This window comes from Staurois parvus, unplaced genomic scaffold, assembly GCF_062004578.1.
Source record: "Staurois parvus isolate SC_StPar_1 unplaced genomic scaffold, SC_StPar_1.0 ptg000286l, whole genome shotgun sequence".
NCBI classification, from domain to species: domain Eukaryota; kingdom Metazoa; phylum Chordata; class Amphibia; order Anura; family Ranidae; genus Staurois; species Staurois parvus.
Genome location: NW_028318082.1, coordinates 1222010 through 1235274, shown reverse-complemented (window position 1 = coordinate 1235274; position 13265 = coordinate 1222010). Strand labels below are relative to the sequence as shown.

Here is a 13265-nt window from a genome sequence, read left to right as displayed (position 1 = left end):
CTCGAAACACGTCAGCCATTATACGTGTCTTTCCTATGCTGGGATCAGAGTGTGCACGTCACTATGGATATTGATAAGCCTAATATAATGTGCTGTTTGTAAGTACAACTCTGTTTTATCTCTTTAATAATTTTTTAAGGTAGCGTGCAAGGCTGGTTCACTCTCTGTTTTTGTTTTTTCAATGTACAAATTTAATGGCCAAGGATACTATTGCTGTACATTGAGACCTTACAATTTATACTAAAATTAAAGTTACTGAAAAGACCACTTTTAGTCACTAACCCAAATCAAATAGGCAAACAAAGATCTCTGACTTTCCTGATATCCATGCTTGTTCAGTATAGTGACTCAAAGTGTTGAAACTACTGGGAGAACATAATCGGGCATCTGAGATTTTTATTAGGGGTCATCTGTGGCCCTATTCCTCCTAAGAAGGTGTCCTTTACAAATGTGAAAATAAGGCTAAATATGTCAATAATACTCCTTTCTGACCAACCTCCACCCAAGTATGACCTTATTTAGTCAAGGTCCTGTCTGTCTTACCCAATTTAGATCCCACAGTTGAAAATATGTACTGTTGCACCAATACAAGGACAAAATAGAGGAAATGTAAAGTAAGGCATTCATTACCAGAGACAAATGCCACAAATAAATTACAGCAACCTTAGATAGTGCCCGGTGAAAGCTGCTCAGATCATCTCAGCATCTGGAATAACAGTTCAATTCTTAGTAAGTTGATGTTGAAGGAAAGTAAACAACAAGCAAAACTTCTCTGAGGTGACTGTACAATGAAGCACTTCTCAACCAGGGTTCCTCCAGACATTAAAATAATGCTAGCAGCTGACAAGAGCAGACCTGCTAAAAAAGTCGGTATATTACGAATCCTATGCGGAGTAAATATTCACTATTAAAGTGGATGCAAATATTTTATTGAGATAAATTAGATCATGAAAAGGTAGACATTAGAATCATGGTGAACACATTATCAATCATGAAAATAAAATAAAAAAATAAAAACAAAAAAGCGTTCTGCGTTTTCACTTAGCTGCACCTATGGCAAAAAAGGCCAAACTGAATATTGGGCAAAGACTTCTTCTGTATTTTGTATAGGAAGTCCATATGTTGAATCCAGATATACAGTATGTACAGGGGCGGACTGACAACTCATGGGGCCCCCAGGCAATAGGGGATCATGGGGCCCCTGTGTCCTAGCCCAAACTCAAAAAAGCCTATGAAAAAGGTACCAGGGCATCTCATGGGGCCCCCTGCTGACTCCGGGCCCTCAGGCACTGCCCGAGTTTCCAAATGGTCAGTCCACCCCTGAGTATGTATATCTTCAGTATTAAATTTTCTTAATCTTTGTCTTCTATCTTTAAGATATCAAACTATTCCTTCAAATGTTCATCAAAATGTGGTGATAAAAAATGAATGATGAAAATCCTGAAGAATAAATATATGATGAACACAAGGATCCAAGAATAGATGCTAAAGGCCTATTGTTATCTTGCATCATGAGGCTAAACCTTAAATACAAGTATCATGGCCACTAATGGAGGAATGTGTTATGGTATACAATACAAAGTAATAGTTTGATATCTTAAAGATAGAAGCAAAGATTAAGAAAATTTAATACTGAAGATATACATACTGTATATCTGGATTCAACATATGGACTTCCTATACAAAATACAGAAGAAGTCTTTGCCCAATATTCAATTTGGCCTTTTTTGCCAAAGATGCAGCTAAGTGAAAACGCAGAACGCTTTTTTGTTTTTATTTTTTTATTTTATTTTCATGATTGATAATGTGTTCACCATGATTCTAATGTCTACCTTTTCATGATCTAATTTATCTCAATAAAATATTTGCATCCACTTTAACAGTGAATATTTACTCCGCATAGGATTCGTAATATACCGTCTTTTTTGGCAGGTCTGATCTTGTCAGCTGCTAGCATTATTTTATTAGCTTTTTGGTTTAGAATCCACACCTCAATTATGGTGAGTCGGGGAAATGCTTATTGATGGGTGGATACACCCCTATTTATGGCACTTTTTCTTTTTTGTATAATTTCCTCCAGATATTGCTAGGGGTTCCTTGAACAATGAACAACTTATGCCTCTCAGATAAGTTCCCACTGACATCATTCATCTTTTTATTTATCTGTAAAGGACGTAATTCTTCCCAATGACCCCAAGTGTAAGGAACATTCTTCCCATTGACCATCACACTAATATATCATGAGTTAAAGATATATTCATTTTTAGCAGGGGTTCCTTTAGACCAGAAAGTTATTTTAAGGGTTCCTCCGTGTTCAGAAAGGCTGTTCTAGAACCAAAGCATCAGAGGAGGTTTGACTGCAGTCTGCCTGCCTTTAACATGACCCTGTCATGATAACAGTATGTAGGCTACTATTGCTGTCCTCTTCTTTGAGTGCTTTGGATTCAATGCTTACCGAGTCTCTCACCTGAAATAAATATAGAGATAAGGACACTCATTTACAGCATGCTTGTTCCAGGGTAGTAGTATAAAATAATTAAAACAAGACATAGCCAGGCAACCGGAATTTTCAAAAGAGGACCAGAAATGGCAGATTTCTTTAATTTCTCATTTCAAAATCATTCTAAACATTAATGTAAAGTTAACAAGCAGCAAATCAATGCTTGCTATGTCTGCGGCTATTCTGACAATTCTTGCAACTTTTATTAACTGCTTTCCCAGGAGAGATAAGGGTTTCTTTACATTCTGAGATCAGAGTGCAAACCAGAAACAGAAAAATCCACCTATGTACGCAATCGGGAAGCTATGAAGCTATCTAGCAACTGAGGTTCATTACAAAAAAATTCTATATCAGAAGCCATTGGAAGGGCAAAGTTGCACGTTTGTGCTTATGGAGAAGGGAGGATGACCACTTAGCACTCTCTGAGTCTAGGAGCAGACATGAGATGTTTATTATGGTCAGAGAGGATATGTAGAAACAAACATTCTTCACATATGGTTGGTTTAAGTGAATTTTCTCAACTTCTCAGAAATTGACTTTAGGTTCTCCATTCCCTAAAGTGTAACTCCACTTTGGTTGAGAAAAAAACAGTCCCCTCTGGGTGATTAATGTAGATTTCAGGGATTTTAATAAACTTAGTTGAACACCCCTACCTGCTGTCGCTCTGAAGAAATAGCTGTTTTTTTTACCATGTCCTTTGGATACTAATTCTGATTCTGGATGTTAGTGAATGATTAATTATATTCACCTGGTGCACTCTTGGTATTTTGATGAGAAAAGTTGCAGTGTCCCCATCCTTCTAGAAGCAATTAACCATAGGGAGCATCTCACCAAAAATCGAATTTCTGTTGCAGAGAATGCCTAAAATTTGACTTGTATCTTAGTGCAGACTTCTACGAAAATTAGTGAGCCAATCATACAAGAAGGAAATTACATTTTTAACACCATTGGTGTACAGAACACCTAAAGATTGCCATATTGCATTGAATTTTACAGAAAATTACAGTGCTGCAGATTGAAATGGAAAGTCAATTTTAATTACATTCAATTAAAGCTTGTGTAGCAATTATCCAATTGTCTATGCTATATTTCTTCTATATTTCTTTTTCCCATAAAACTTTAGTTACTCTTTTAATACTTACATGTTAAGTAAACCAGGCTCACTCCTAGCCTAACTAACCCACTGCTTCTCTGACACTTTTGGTTTTGGTCACAGTTCAAGACAGACGCTCACTCAGAGGAAGCCAATTAACACCTTGCATCAAAATCAGAAATGTCAGAGAAGCACTGGGCCACTTGGAAGCTTGCATCATCTAATTGGTCAGAATGTAATATTTGAGTAGAGGGTAAACAAAGAGGAGAAGCATTTAAAATTAGAGGCTCCAGAATTATTGGAAATGTTTATGTGTGAAATTTGGGAATAAATGTCTAATATTTTTCATTATAAACAGTGATAAGTGATACCAGCTGGCTTTACAACTCTACCATTGAATGGATTTTATTCCAACAATAAAACAATAAAAATAGTTTTTGTGCAAACTTTTTATCTTTAGAAAATAGATAACCACCGTACCCTAATTAAATCTATGTATAAACATACACACTGTATACATTATGCACGCATTCAATAATAGTGACCCTTTAAATTACAACTGAAGCCTAAGACTTCATTATCTGAGCAATTAGGCCACTTGATTTCTACAATGCTTTTCACAAATACACAATTTTTTAAAATTTACCTGAAAAAGAAAGTTATGAGAACTAAAAAAAAACAAAACATAATATACAACATACAAAAATGCCTCCTTTAGATTACAATTTCGTTTTTAAATAGGATAACGCAAACTACTTAAGAGAGAGTCCAGTTTTGGGTTCAAATCAATTCTTTTTCTCATGCTAGATATTTCTGAAATCATACCAGCAGTCTTTTTAGAAAGCAGAAAAAAACTGTTCTTATTGGTCCTCAGCAATCAGTCAAGTTATCACTTTTACTCTCCCTGTGCAGTGTGGGAGAATGGATAAGAGAATCTGACTGGCTGCTATGGGCAGCAAGGACAGTTCTTTCTTGATATATTGATAAATAAGACCTGTCATCCATTCTGTTGCAACAGTTGGCACCAAAAATTTGCAATCTTCTTTCTGTTAGATCACGGCAAAGAATGAATATATGGCATCCTCTTGAGTCCCAGTGTGTTTAAAGACCTGAAGAAATTTATGGAAGATATTCTTCTTTAATAGTCAGTGCACCTGGTGATACCATGTTACTGTTGCTGCTGCTACAAAGAGGGACCATGCCAACGGTGGAGCCTACAGCAGGGGGTGTTGGTGTTGTGGTGCTGGCCTGTTGGCTCTGCTGCTGCATTTTCTTCTTATTCACTTTCCTTTCTTTTGCCCTTCGATTTTGGAACCAAATTTTTACCTGTACAAAAAATAAATCACAATTTAAAATGATGTGTCAGAGCTCTTCCTGTAAATTGGTTATTACATTTATAACAGGTACTTGACCTGTAATAATATGGCAACACCGATGTGAAATCACACCACTCATTGAATTGTAAGGTCAGATGGTGGCCCAGTCTCCATACCCCAAATAAAAAATGGTCAAATAAAAATAGAGTAAATATTAGGGGGGAAAGAACTTACTTTACACTGGGGTGTTCACAAAGGTGGTGGTGACATTACTCATTGTTGTTACTGTTGAGAAAGCTGAGGATAACAAACCTTGTTAGAAAACTGTGCAAGAGTGATTACTTTCTAGATAGAGTCTCCTCAGTGTTCCCAGAATTTTGAGAAAAGGCCCAATACTGTCACCTTCACATACTATAGATAAACCTAGAGATAACTCTGGCATTTTTTGGGGGGGTTGGGAAATGAGGGTTAGGCATTAGCTAACCTGGTTGGAACCCCCTACATTTTTTAGTAACCACACAGCTAAGAAAGTCATAACTTCTGATCTGCATTTGTCCAGATTAGGTATGTACTGTAAGAAGTATTTAGGTCACTAGGTTATCATGGAGGACTAAAAAACTAGAATTTCTGTAAAGGGGAAGGTACCCTTTTGCAGCCTACATGTTCCTCAATATCAGTTTCCCTTAAAGGATAACTAAACCCAAAAACAAAAAAAGTAATATATTGCAGCTTACTAGTCCTTAGTGTACTGGCTACAATAGTTTTTATTTTCAGACCAGGAGCATTTTCAGCAAGTACAAAAAACACCTGTTGATCCTGTCAGAAATGCAATCTCCTTGTAGTGTCTGTTAGCTGAACTAAATTATTGTTGCTGCAACAATATTGACACCAAAATATGTTTGGTGCTTATCACCTTAGTGTTTCTAGAATATACATTTTTGGGGTCATTTCAAATGTAGCACCCTCCTATTCAGCTAGGGGAAACTAGATCTCAATTGTTAGTGAGGAGGGCAGAGTAGCAGCCTGGGTGTAATAGCTAGCAAACTATGTCAGAGCTAAGAGGCTCTTCAGACCAGCCCTCTGGAATTTCCTCCTGCTCTGGAACTTTGGAGAAAGGTCTAGAAGCAGTGGGTGGATATGAGGAGTGGCTGATCTGCACATCTGAGGGATCCTGGCCAATCCCCAACAGGAGGCTTGGCAAGGGGGCTGGACAACCCTTAAAAGTGAGAGAGCCTGCTCAGCAGCAGGAGAGATCAGGTGGAAGAAAGAAAGGATGTGAGGGTTAAGGCAGGAGCCTGGGAAGGGACCCAGATGGAGAGGAGGTCAGCTACAGGCAGTGGAGCTTGGAAGTAAAAAAACTCAGACCCTCCCCAGCCCCCTGAGAGAGGACCACCTGTGTAGCAGGGAAGGAGCGGCCCAGCTAGAAGGCCTGGTAGCAGCCTCCAACCCATCAGCTGCACAGGTGGCAGACTGAGTGAGTAAGCCTGAACCCCTCTGGGCCAGATAGGGGAAGGAGCACTCTGGTGGGAAACCAGATTCTCCACCTACTGGGATTGTCTTATTCCTTAAAGTCATAAGCACTGGATCCCCCGCTCAGGGATTCCTCCAGACAGCTGGGTAGAGAAGAGGATTTATCGGGGGTCTAGGGTGGTTCTACAGGAGATGCTGGCTAGCTCTCCAAAACAGACTGTTTGTTTACAGACTTGTAAATAGTTCCAGGAATTTGTCCTCAGTTTCTCAGTTCCATTTGGCATCTCATACACCCCCTGCCCCATCCAAGTTGAAATTCCCCTAATAAAACCTAAAAACCAAGCTAAAGCACTGATTACTGACTCCTGGATGCAAGTCTGTGGGTCTATGTGTTGTCTGGCTCTGCAAGACTATAGGGGGACCCAAAACGTCTGCAACTCCTAATGGGGTAGTGCTACACGAATAAGGATTTTTTTTGTCGTCCTTTAAAGTCCCCAAATTCAGATATGTAATTTAAAATGTAAGATCACTGATAGTCTTTCAAATGTAAAAGTACATATTCAGCCCAAGGAGTAAAGAGGCCCACCAGACCATAAGTAATGAATACTTGGTTGGGGCAATTGCTTGAATTTTCTTAGATTTTTCCCTCCATTAGTCAAGTAATCAAATAAAAAACGTGCTTCATCTGTTTATAATACTCAGAGTACTAGTGTGATTGGCCTCATGTGGTCTTTGCTCCCTATATAAATAATCTAAATGTTATTGGATAATACTCAGACTGTATAGACCAGTAGTTTCCATACTGCGGCCCTTTGCTTGCCTTTATCCAGCTCTTGGGACATTTTTCCTCCAACTGACACCAATAATGTGACACCATTGTTCCGACTGACACCATTGATGGGCATTATGCCTCCCACTCATACCAACACTGATGCACTATTCCTCCCACTAAAACTAATGATAGCGCATTGTTTGTCTGGCCTCCCTAAAGCAGGACAATACACTGGCCCTTTGTTTGAAAAATGTGGTGACTCCTATTATAGACAATGCCTTTTTTAATCATTTTGCCCTCAAAGTCCTTTCTTTATGACTTTTCACATAGGTCTGTGAAGTTAGGGTTGAAGATGAAGATTGCTGAAATTACATATTGCATGACCTGCAGGCCAAAATACATGGAGTATCTTATCAGTTCAGCTTTCTCCATGTGACAGCATTACTAAGTGGGTGAAACTAGACTCTTTACTTTTTACTAAATTGAGTGGGCAATGTTGTTGCCTTTCTGCCTATGATACTTCTGTGAACTACAGGACAAGTGCCCCCCAGTTTACTGTGGTCCTAACAAACTTCCTCTCTAAAGATGGGTACACACAGGTTGAACTTCAACTGGTTCAGTTTTGATCTGTGTGTGGCTCCCCCTGTTTGACAAAGTTGATTGGTAGATCAGCTTCTGTTGAATGGGACTGTTGGAAAGCTTTCATTCGAGCAGCTGCTGCAGCCAATCAGCTTCAGCGCTGATCAGTGTATTCTGACAGCAGAAGAGTCTCCACTGTCACAATTAGAGATGAGCGAATCGAAGTAGGCGAAGTGGAATTCGCTTCGAATATTAGAAAAATTTCGATTCGCGCCGAATCCGAAAATAAGCAGACTTCGGATGCGCGAATCGAAATTTTTCCTAAAATGGCGGCGACATGTGCGGCGACGGAGCGGGGATGTCTGGGAAGGCGCGCAGACAAGGCGCGCTGACCCATAATGCATTCATTCATGACATGTGATCGCATTAGCCAATCAGCAGCCAGCCAGCCAGCACTGTGTAATGGTCGAGCTATAAATGGCGGCCATTTTAGAATTCTCCATTTGCCTCCAGTCATTCAACAGAGGCAGACCTGGCTGTATTCAGGGAGAGAGTTAGGGACACAGAAACGTTAGTTAGGGCCACAGAAACGTTACTTAGGGCCACAGAAACGTTACTTAGGGCCACAGAAACATTACTTAGGGCCACAGAATTGTTACTCAGGGACAGACACAGAATTGTTACTTAGGGACAGACACAGAATTGTTACTGAGGGACAGACACAGAATTGTTACTGAGGGACACAGAATCGTTACTTAGGGCCACAGAAACGTTACTTAGGGCCACAGAAACGTTACTTAGGGCCACAGAATTGTTACTCAGGGACAGACACAGAATTGTTACTTAGGGACAGACACAGAATTGTTACTGAGGGCCACAGAATTGTTACTGAGGGCCACAGAACCGTTACTTAGGGACACAGAAACGTTACTTAGGGCCACAGAAACGTTACTTAGGGCCACAGAAACGTTACTTAGGGCCACAGAATTGTTACTCAGGGACAGACACAGAATTGTTACTTAGGGACAGACACAGAATTGTTACTTAGGGCCACAGAAACTTTACTTAGGGCCACAGAAATGTTACTTAGTGCCACAGAATTGTTACTTAGGGACAGACACAGAATTGTTACTGAGGGACACAGAACCGTTACTTAGGGCCACAGAAACGTTACTTAGGGACACAGAATTGTTACTGAGGGACACAGAATTGTTACTAAGGGACACAGAATTGTTACTGAGGGACACAGAATTGTTACTCAGGGACACAGAATTGTTACTGAGGGACACAGAATTGTTACTGAGGGACACAGAATTGTTACTCAGGAACACAGAATTGTTACTGAGGGACACAGAATTGTTACTGAGGGACACAGAATTGTTACTCAGCGACAGACACAGAATTTGGTACTCAGGGACAGACACAGAATTGTTACTCAGGGACACAGAATTGTTACTGAGGGACACAGAATTGTTACTGAGGGACACAGAATTAATACTCAGGGACACAGAATTGTTACTCAGGGACAGACACAGAATTGTTACTCAGGGACAGACACAGAATTGTTACTGAGGGACACAGAATTGTTACTGAGGGACACAGAATTGTTACTCAGCGACAGACACAGAATTGTTACTCAGGGACAGACACAGAATTGTTACTCAGGGAGGGACACAGAATTGTTACTGAGGGACACAGAATTGTTACTGAGGGACACAGAATTGTTACTCAGGGAAACAGAATTGTTACTGAGGGACACAGAATTGTTACTGAGGGACACAGAATTGTTACTGAGGGACAGACACAGAATTGTTACTCAGGGACAGACACAGAATTGTTACTCAGGGACAGACACAGAATTGTTACTCAGGGACACAGAATCGTTTAATTAAAGAGTATGTCAGACAACATGCATAGGAGTGGCAGAGGAGGCAATGTTTTAGGAGCGAGCAGACGTGGCAGCAGAGGAAGGGGTCGAGGCAGCACTAGTCGCAGCCAGAGGTCAGTGCTCCCGGTGTCATCCAGCGGTCGTGTCTCCACCGACAACCCTGCCGTCATCGATTGGTTGGCTCGGTCGTCTTCCTCTTCCCAGGTCACCTCTGACACCTACAGCCAATGGTCGGTGGGTACGTCAGACACAACCGTTAGTTGGCATGGCCCGGGAGCAAGCCCACTGAAATCACGTGTCCTCGACCTGCCCCTGTCCTTTGGTGTTCCCTCACCAAGCGAAGTATCGTATGCTGTGGGCTCAGACCCACTGTACAGTGAGGAAGAGCTAACAGAGGGCGGTCAGGAACGGGGGGAGACATCCGCCTCTTCAGCAGCCAGGCGAAGAAGTAGTGGCGAGGAGAGTGGCTCGGTAGCCGGTCTAGAGACAGGTCTGTCTCCTGACCCACACGCAGCCGAGGGGGCTAGTAGTGAGGCGGAGACCCTAATTGATGATGATGAGGCTGATCGCACTTGGCAGCCTCGTCGTCATCAGGCTATTGCTTCCGCATCATCAGGAGAAGAGAGTGGCAGCTTGGCAGCGAGCAAAACAGTCGGTGGGTTGCCCAGGAGGCAGCAGGGTCGCAGCAGTGTCAGTGGAGGCAAACGGCCACGGAGTAGAGCACCAGCTCCACTGCAGCCTACCACCACGGCCAGTAGTGGTGCCGGTGTGCACGGAGGAAGCAGCAGTCAGCCAGTGAGGAGTATCGGGGGCAAAGTTTCCTACTCGGCGGTGTGGCAATTTTTTGTCAAGCCGCCCGAGGAAGTAAACGTAGCCGTATGTCGACTATGTGGCCAGAAAGTCAAGCGTGGCCAGGGGGCCCATGTTGGGACTACAGCGTTGCGGCAGCATATGCAGCGTCGCCATTTGGTGGCCTGGGAAAACCGTGATAAAGATACGGCGGTTCTGCCCGCCCCAGCCCCCGCTCCATCACCCGCTCCGTTACTTGCTCCGTCACCCGACGTCAATCGCCCTCTATCAGCCAGTCAAGGCTCCAACACCTCTGCTGAGGGGAGTTGTCGCTCGTTGGCATCTTCCGCTCGTTTTGATGCTCCTTCTCCTGCTACTCCTCTTCACAGATTCCGTCAGCAGTCTTTCTTGGAATCCGTTTCCAAGAGACAACAGTTTGCGAGCACGCACCCGACGGTGCAAAAGCTGAACGTCCTCCTGTCCAAGTTGCTGGTGCTGCAGTCCCTCCCTTTCCAAGTGGTGGACTCAGCACCTTTCCGAGAAATGATGGCTTGTGCCGCGCCGCGGTGGAGAGTGCCAAGCCGTCATTTCTTCGCCAAAAAGGCAGTGCCAGCCCTGCATTCACATGTAGAAGAGATGGTGGGCCAGTCTTTGAGCATGTCGGTCTCTGCCAAAGTGCACGGCAGCGCCGACGTGTGGAGCTGTAACTACGGTCAGGGACAGTACATGTCATTTACGGCCCACTGGGTGAACGTGGTGCCGTCACAGCCGCACCAGCAACTTGGACAGGTCACGCCGCTTTTGCCTCCACGTTTGCACGTCCTTGGTCCGGCAAAGATGTCCGCCTCTACCACCTCTTCTTCCGCCGTGTCCTCAGCCGCCACCCCCGTGCCAAGTCCCATTACCCGACCGGCATATCACATGTGCAGGGCGCAACGGTGTCACGCTGTGCTGCACCTGGTATGCCTTGGCGAACGTAGTCACACAGGGGAGGAACTTCTCAGTGTAATGAACAGAGAAATCGACAGATGGCTGTCTTCGCGCAAACTCAAAATCGGAACCATGTTGACCGACAACGGAAAGAACATGGTGTCTGCTCTGCGTCAAGGAAGGTTGTGCCATGCGCCATGCATGGCTCACGTGTTCAATCTGGTTGTCAAGTGGTTCCTAAAATCCACCATCCCACTGCAAGACATCCTTAAAATGTCACGTAAACTTTGCATGCATTTCAGCCATTCCTACACCGCAAAGCACACCCTCCTTGAGCTGCAGAACGGAATTCCACAGCATCGCCTGATCTGCGACGTTGCAACAAGGTGGAATTCAACCCTACACATGTTAGACCGCCTTTGCGAACAGCGAAAGGCCATCACCGATTTCCTGATGTTACAAGCGGATAAAGGTACTCCCCTGTGTAACTTCGATGTCAGCCATTGGCAGCTCATGCGTGACACCTGCCGCTTGCTCAGGCCCTTTGAGGAGGCCACGCTATTCGTGAGTCGGCAGGACTATGGGATGAACGACATCATTCCTCTGTTGCACGTCCTGGAACAAATGCTGTTAACAATGGCTGGTAAGGGTGCGGTAGACGTGGCGCACAGATCTCAACGCCACATGACCCCTGTGGGGGCAGGACAGGAAGAAGAGGAGGAGGTAGAGGAGGACATTTGTGCTCAGGAATTATTGAGTGAAATGGGTGGTTTTTCCACTCAGCGGACAGGAGTGGAGGAGCAGGAGCATCTGGTAGACGAGGAGGAGGAGGAGGCAGAGGACCCAGACGCACCGTGGCAGTATGCTGTGGAGATGGAGGCAGGGAGTCCCTCGCATTCCTTGGCACAAATGGCCCATAGCATGCTCGCTTGCTTGCGTAGCGACAGCCGAATAATAACCATCAGACAGAGGGATGACTTTTGGCTGTCCACCTTGTTGGACCCTCGCTACCGTTCAAAAATGGTGGCCTTTTTCACACCTGCTGAGAGGGAGGCCAAAATAACGTACTATAAAAACCCCCTATGTAGTCAGTTGGTCTCTGCCTTTCTGCGCCAACGTCCATCCTCAGACACTGTGGGCCCTGTGCGCTCGCGTTCCGCTGCCATGGCAGCAGGGGAGGGGTGGGGTGGTAGGAGCAGTGGCAGCTCCACCAGCAGCGGCTGCCTCAGTCTGCAGTCGATGATCAGTAGCTTTCTTCACCAGCGCAGTGAGGAAACTACTAACCAGCCGCAGCAGCAGCATCAGGTGGACCTGGAGCAGGACCTCAAACAACAGGCTTGGGCCTACTTGGACAGCACCCTGCCAACCGAGGTAGACAATCCCCTTGACTACTGGGCAACGAAACTTGACCTTTGGCCCCAACTAGCTGAATTTGCCCTTGAAAGGCTGTCATGCCCGGCCAGTAGCGTGGCATCGGACCGCGTGTTTAGTGCGGCAGGAGGTATTGTAACTCCGCGGAGGACACGACTGTCCACCCAAAGTGTGGAGAGACTCACGTTTGTGAAAATGAATCAGGTGTGGATTAGTCTGGATTTCAAACCACCAGTTCCTGACACATCTGACTAAATCCGCCATGAATCATGCCCCAAACATGTGCCACTTTCAGGTCTCCTCACACTGCTGGTGTGTTCCATTTTTTGTCATAGGGTGCTGGCAGATTACGGGACTCCCATAGCTGCTGCCAGGCCTCTAATCTGCCATGGGCCCCTATACCGCCTCCTCATGCTGCTGCCAGGTCCAGAGTCTCTCATGGGTCCCTGTACGGCCTCCCATTGCTGCTGTCTCCATCGCCACACTCTGCCATGTGCCACTTTCAGGTCTCCTCACACTGCTGGTGTGTTCCATTTTTTGTCATAGGGTGCTGGCAG

The 13265-nt window shown here is 44.3% G+C and overlaps 1 protein-coding gene across 1 annotated transcript in view; it reads right to left on the bottom strand.

Moving 5' to 3' along the window:
• Nucleotides 1–3515: 3515 nt before the first annotated feature.
• The window catches only part of CDX1 (caudal type homeobox 1), a 62264-nt gene continuing 52514 nt past the window's right edge, over nucleotides 3516–13265 (bottom strand). Inside the window, exon 3 of the mRNA XM_089682131.1 lies at nucleotides 3516–4919. Coding sequence (XP_089538257.1) covers nucleotides 4713–4919 — 207 coding nt within the window. The 3' untranslated portion in view covers nucleotides 3516–4712. The remainder of the gene's footprint in view (nucleotides 4920–13265) is intronic.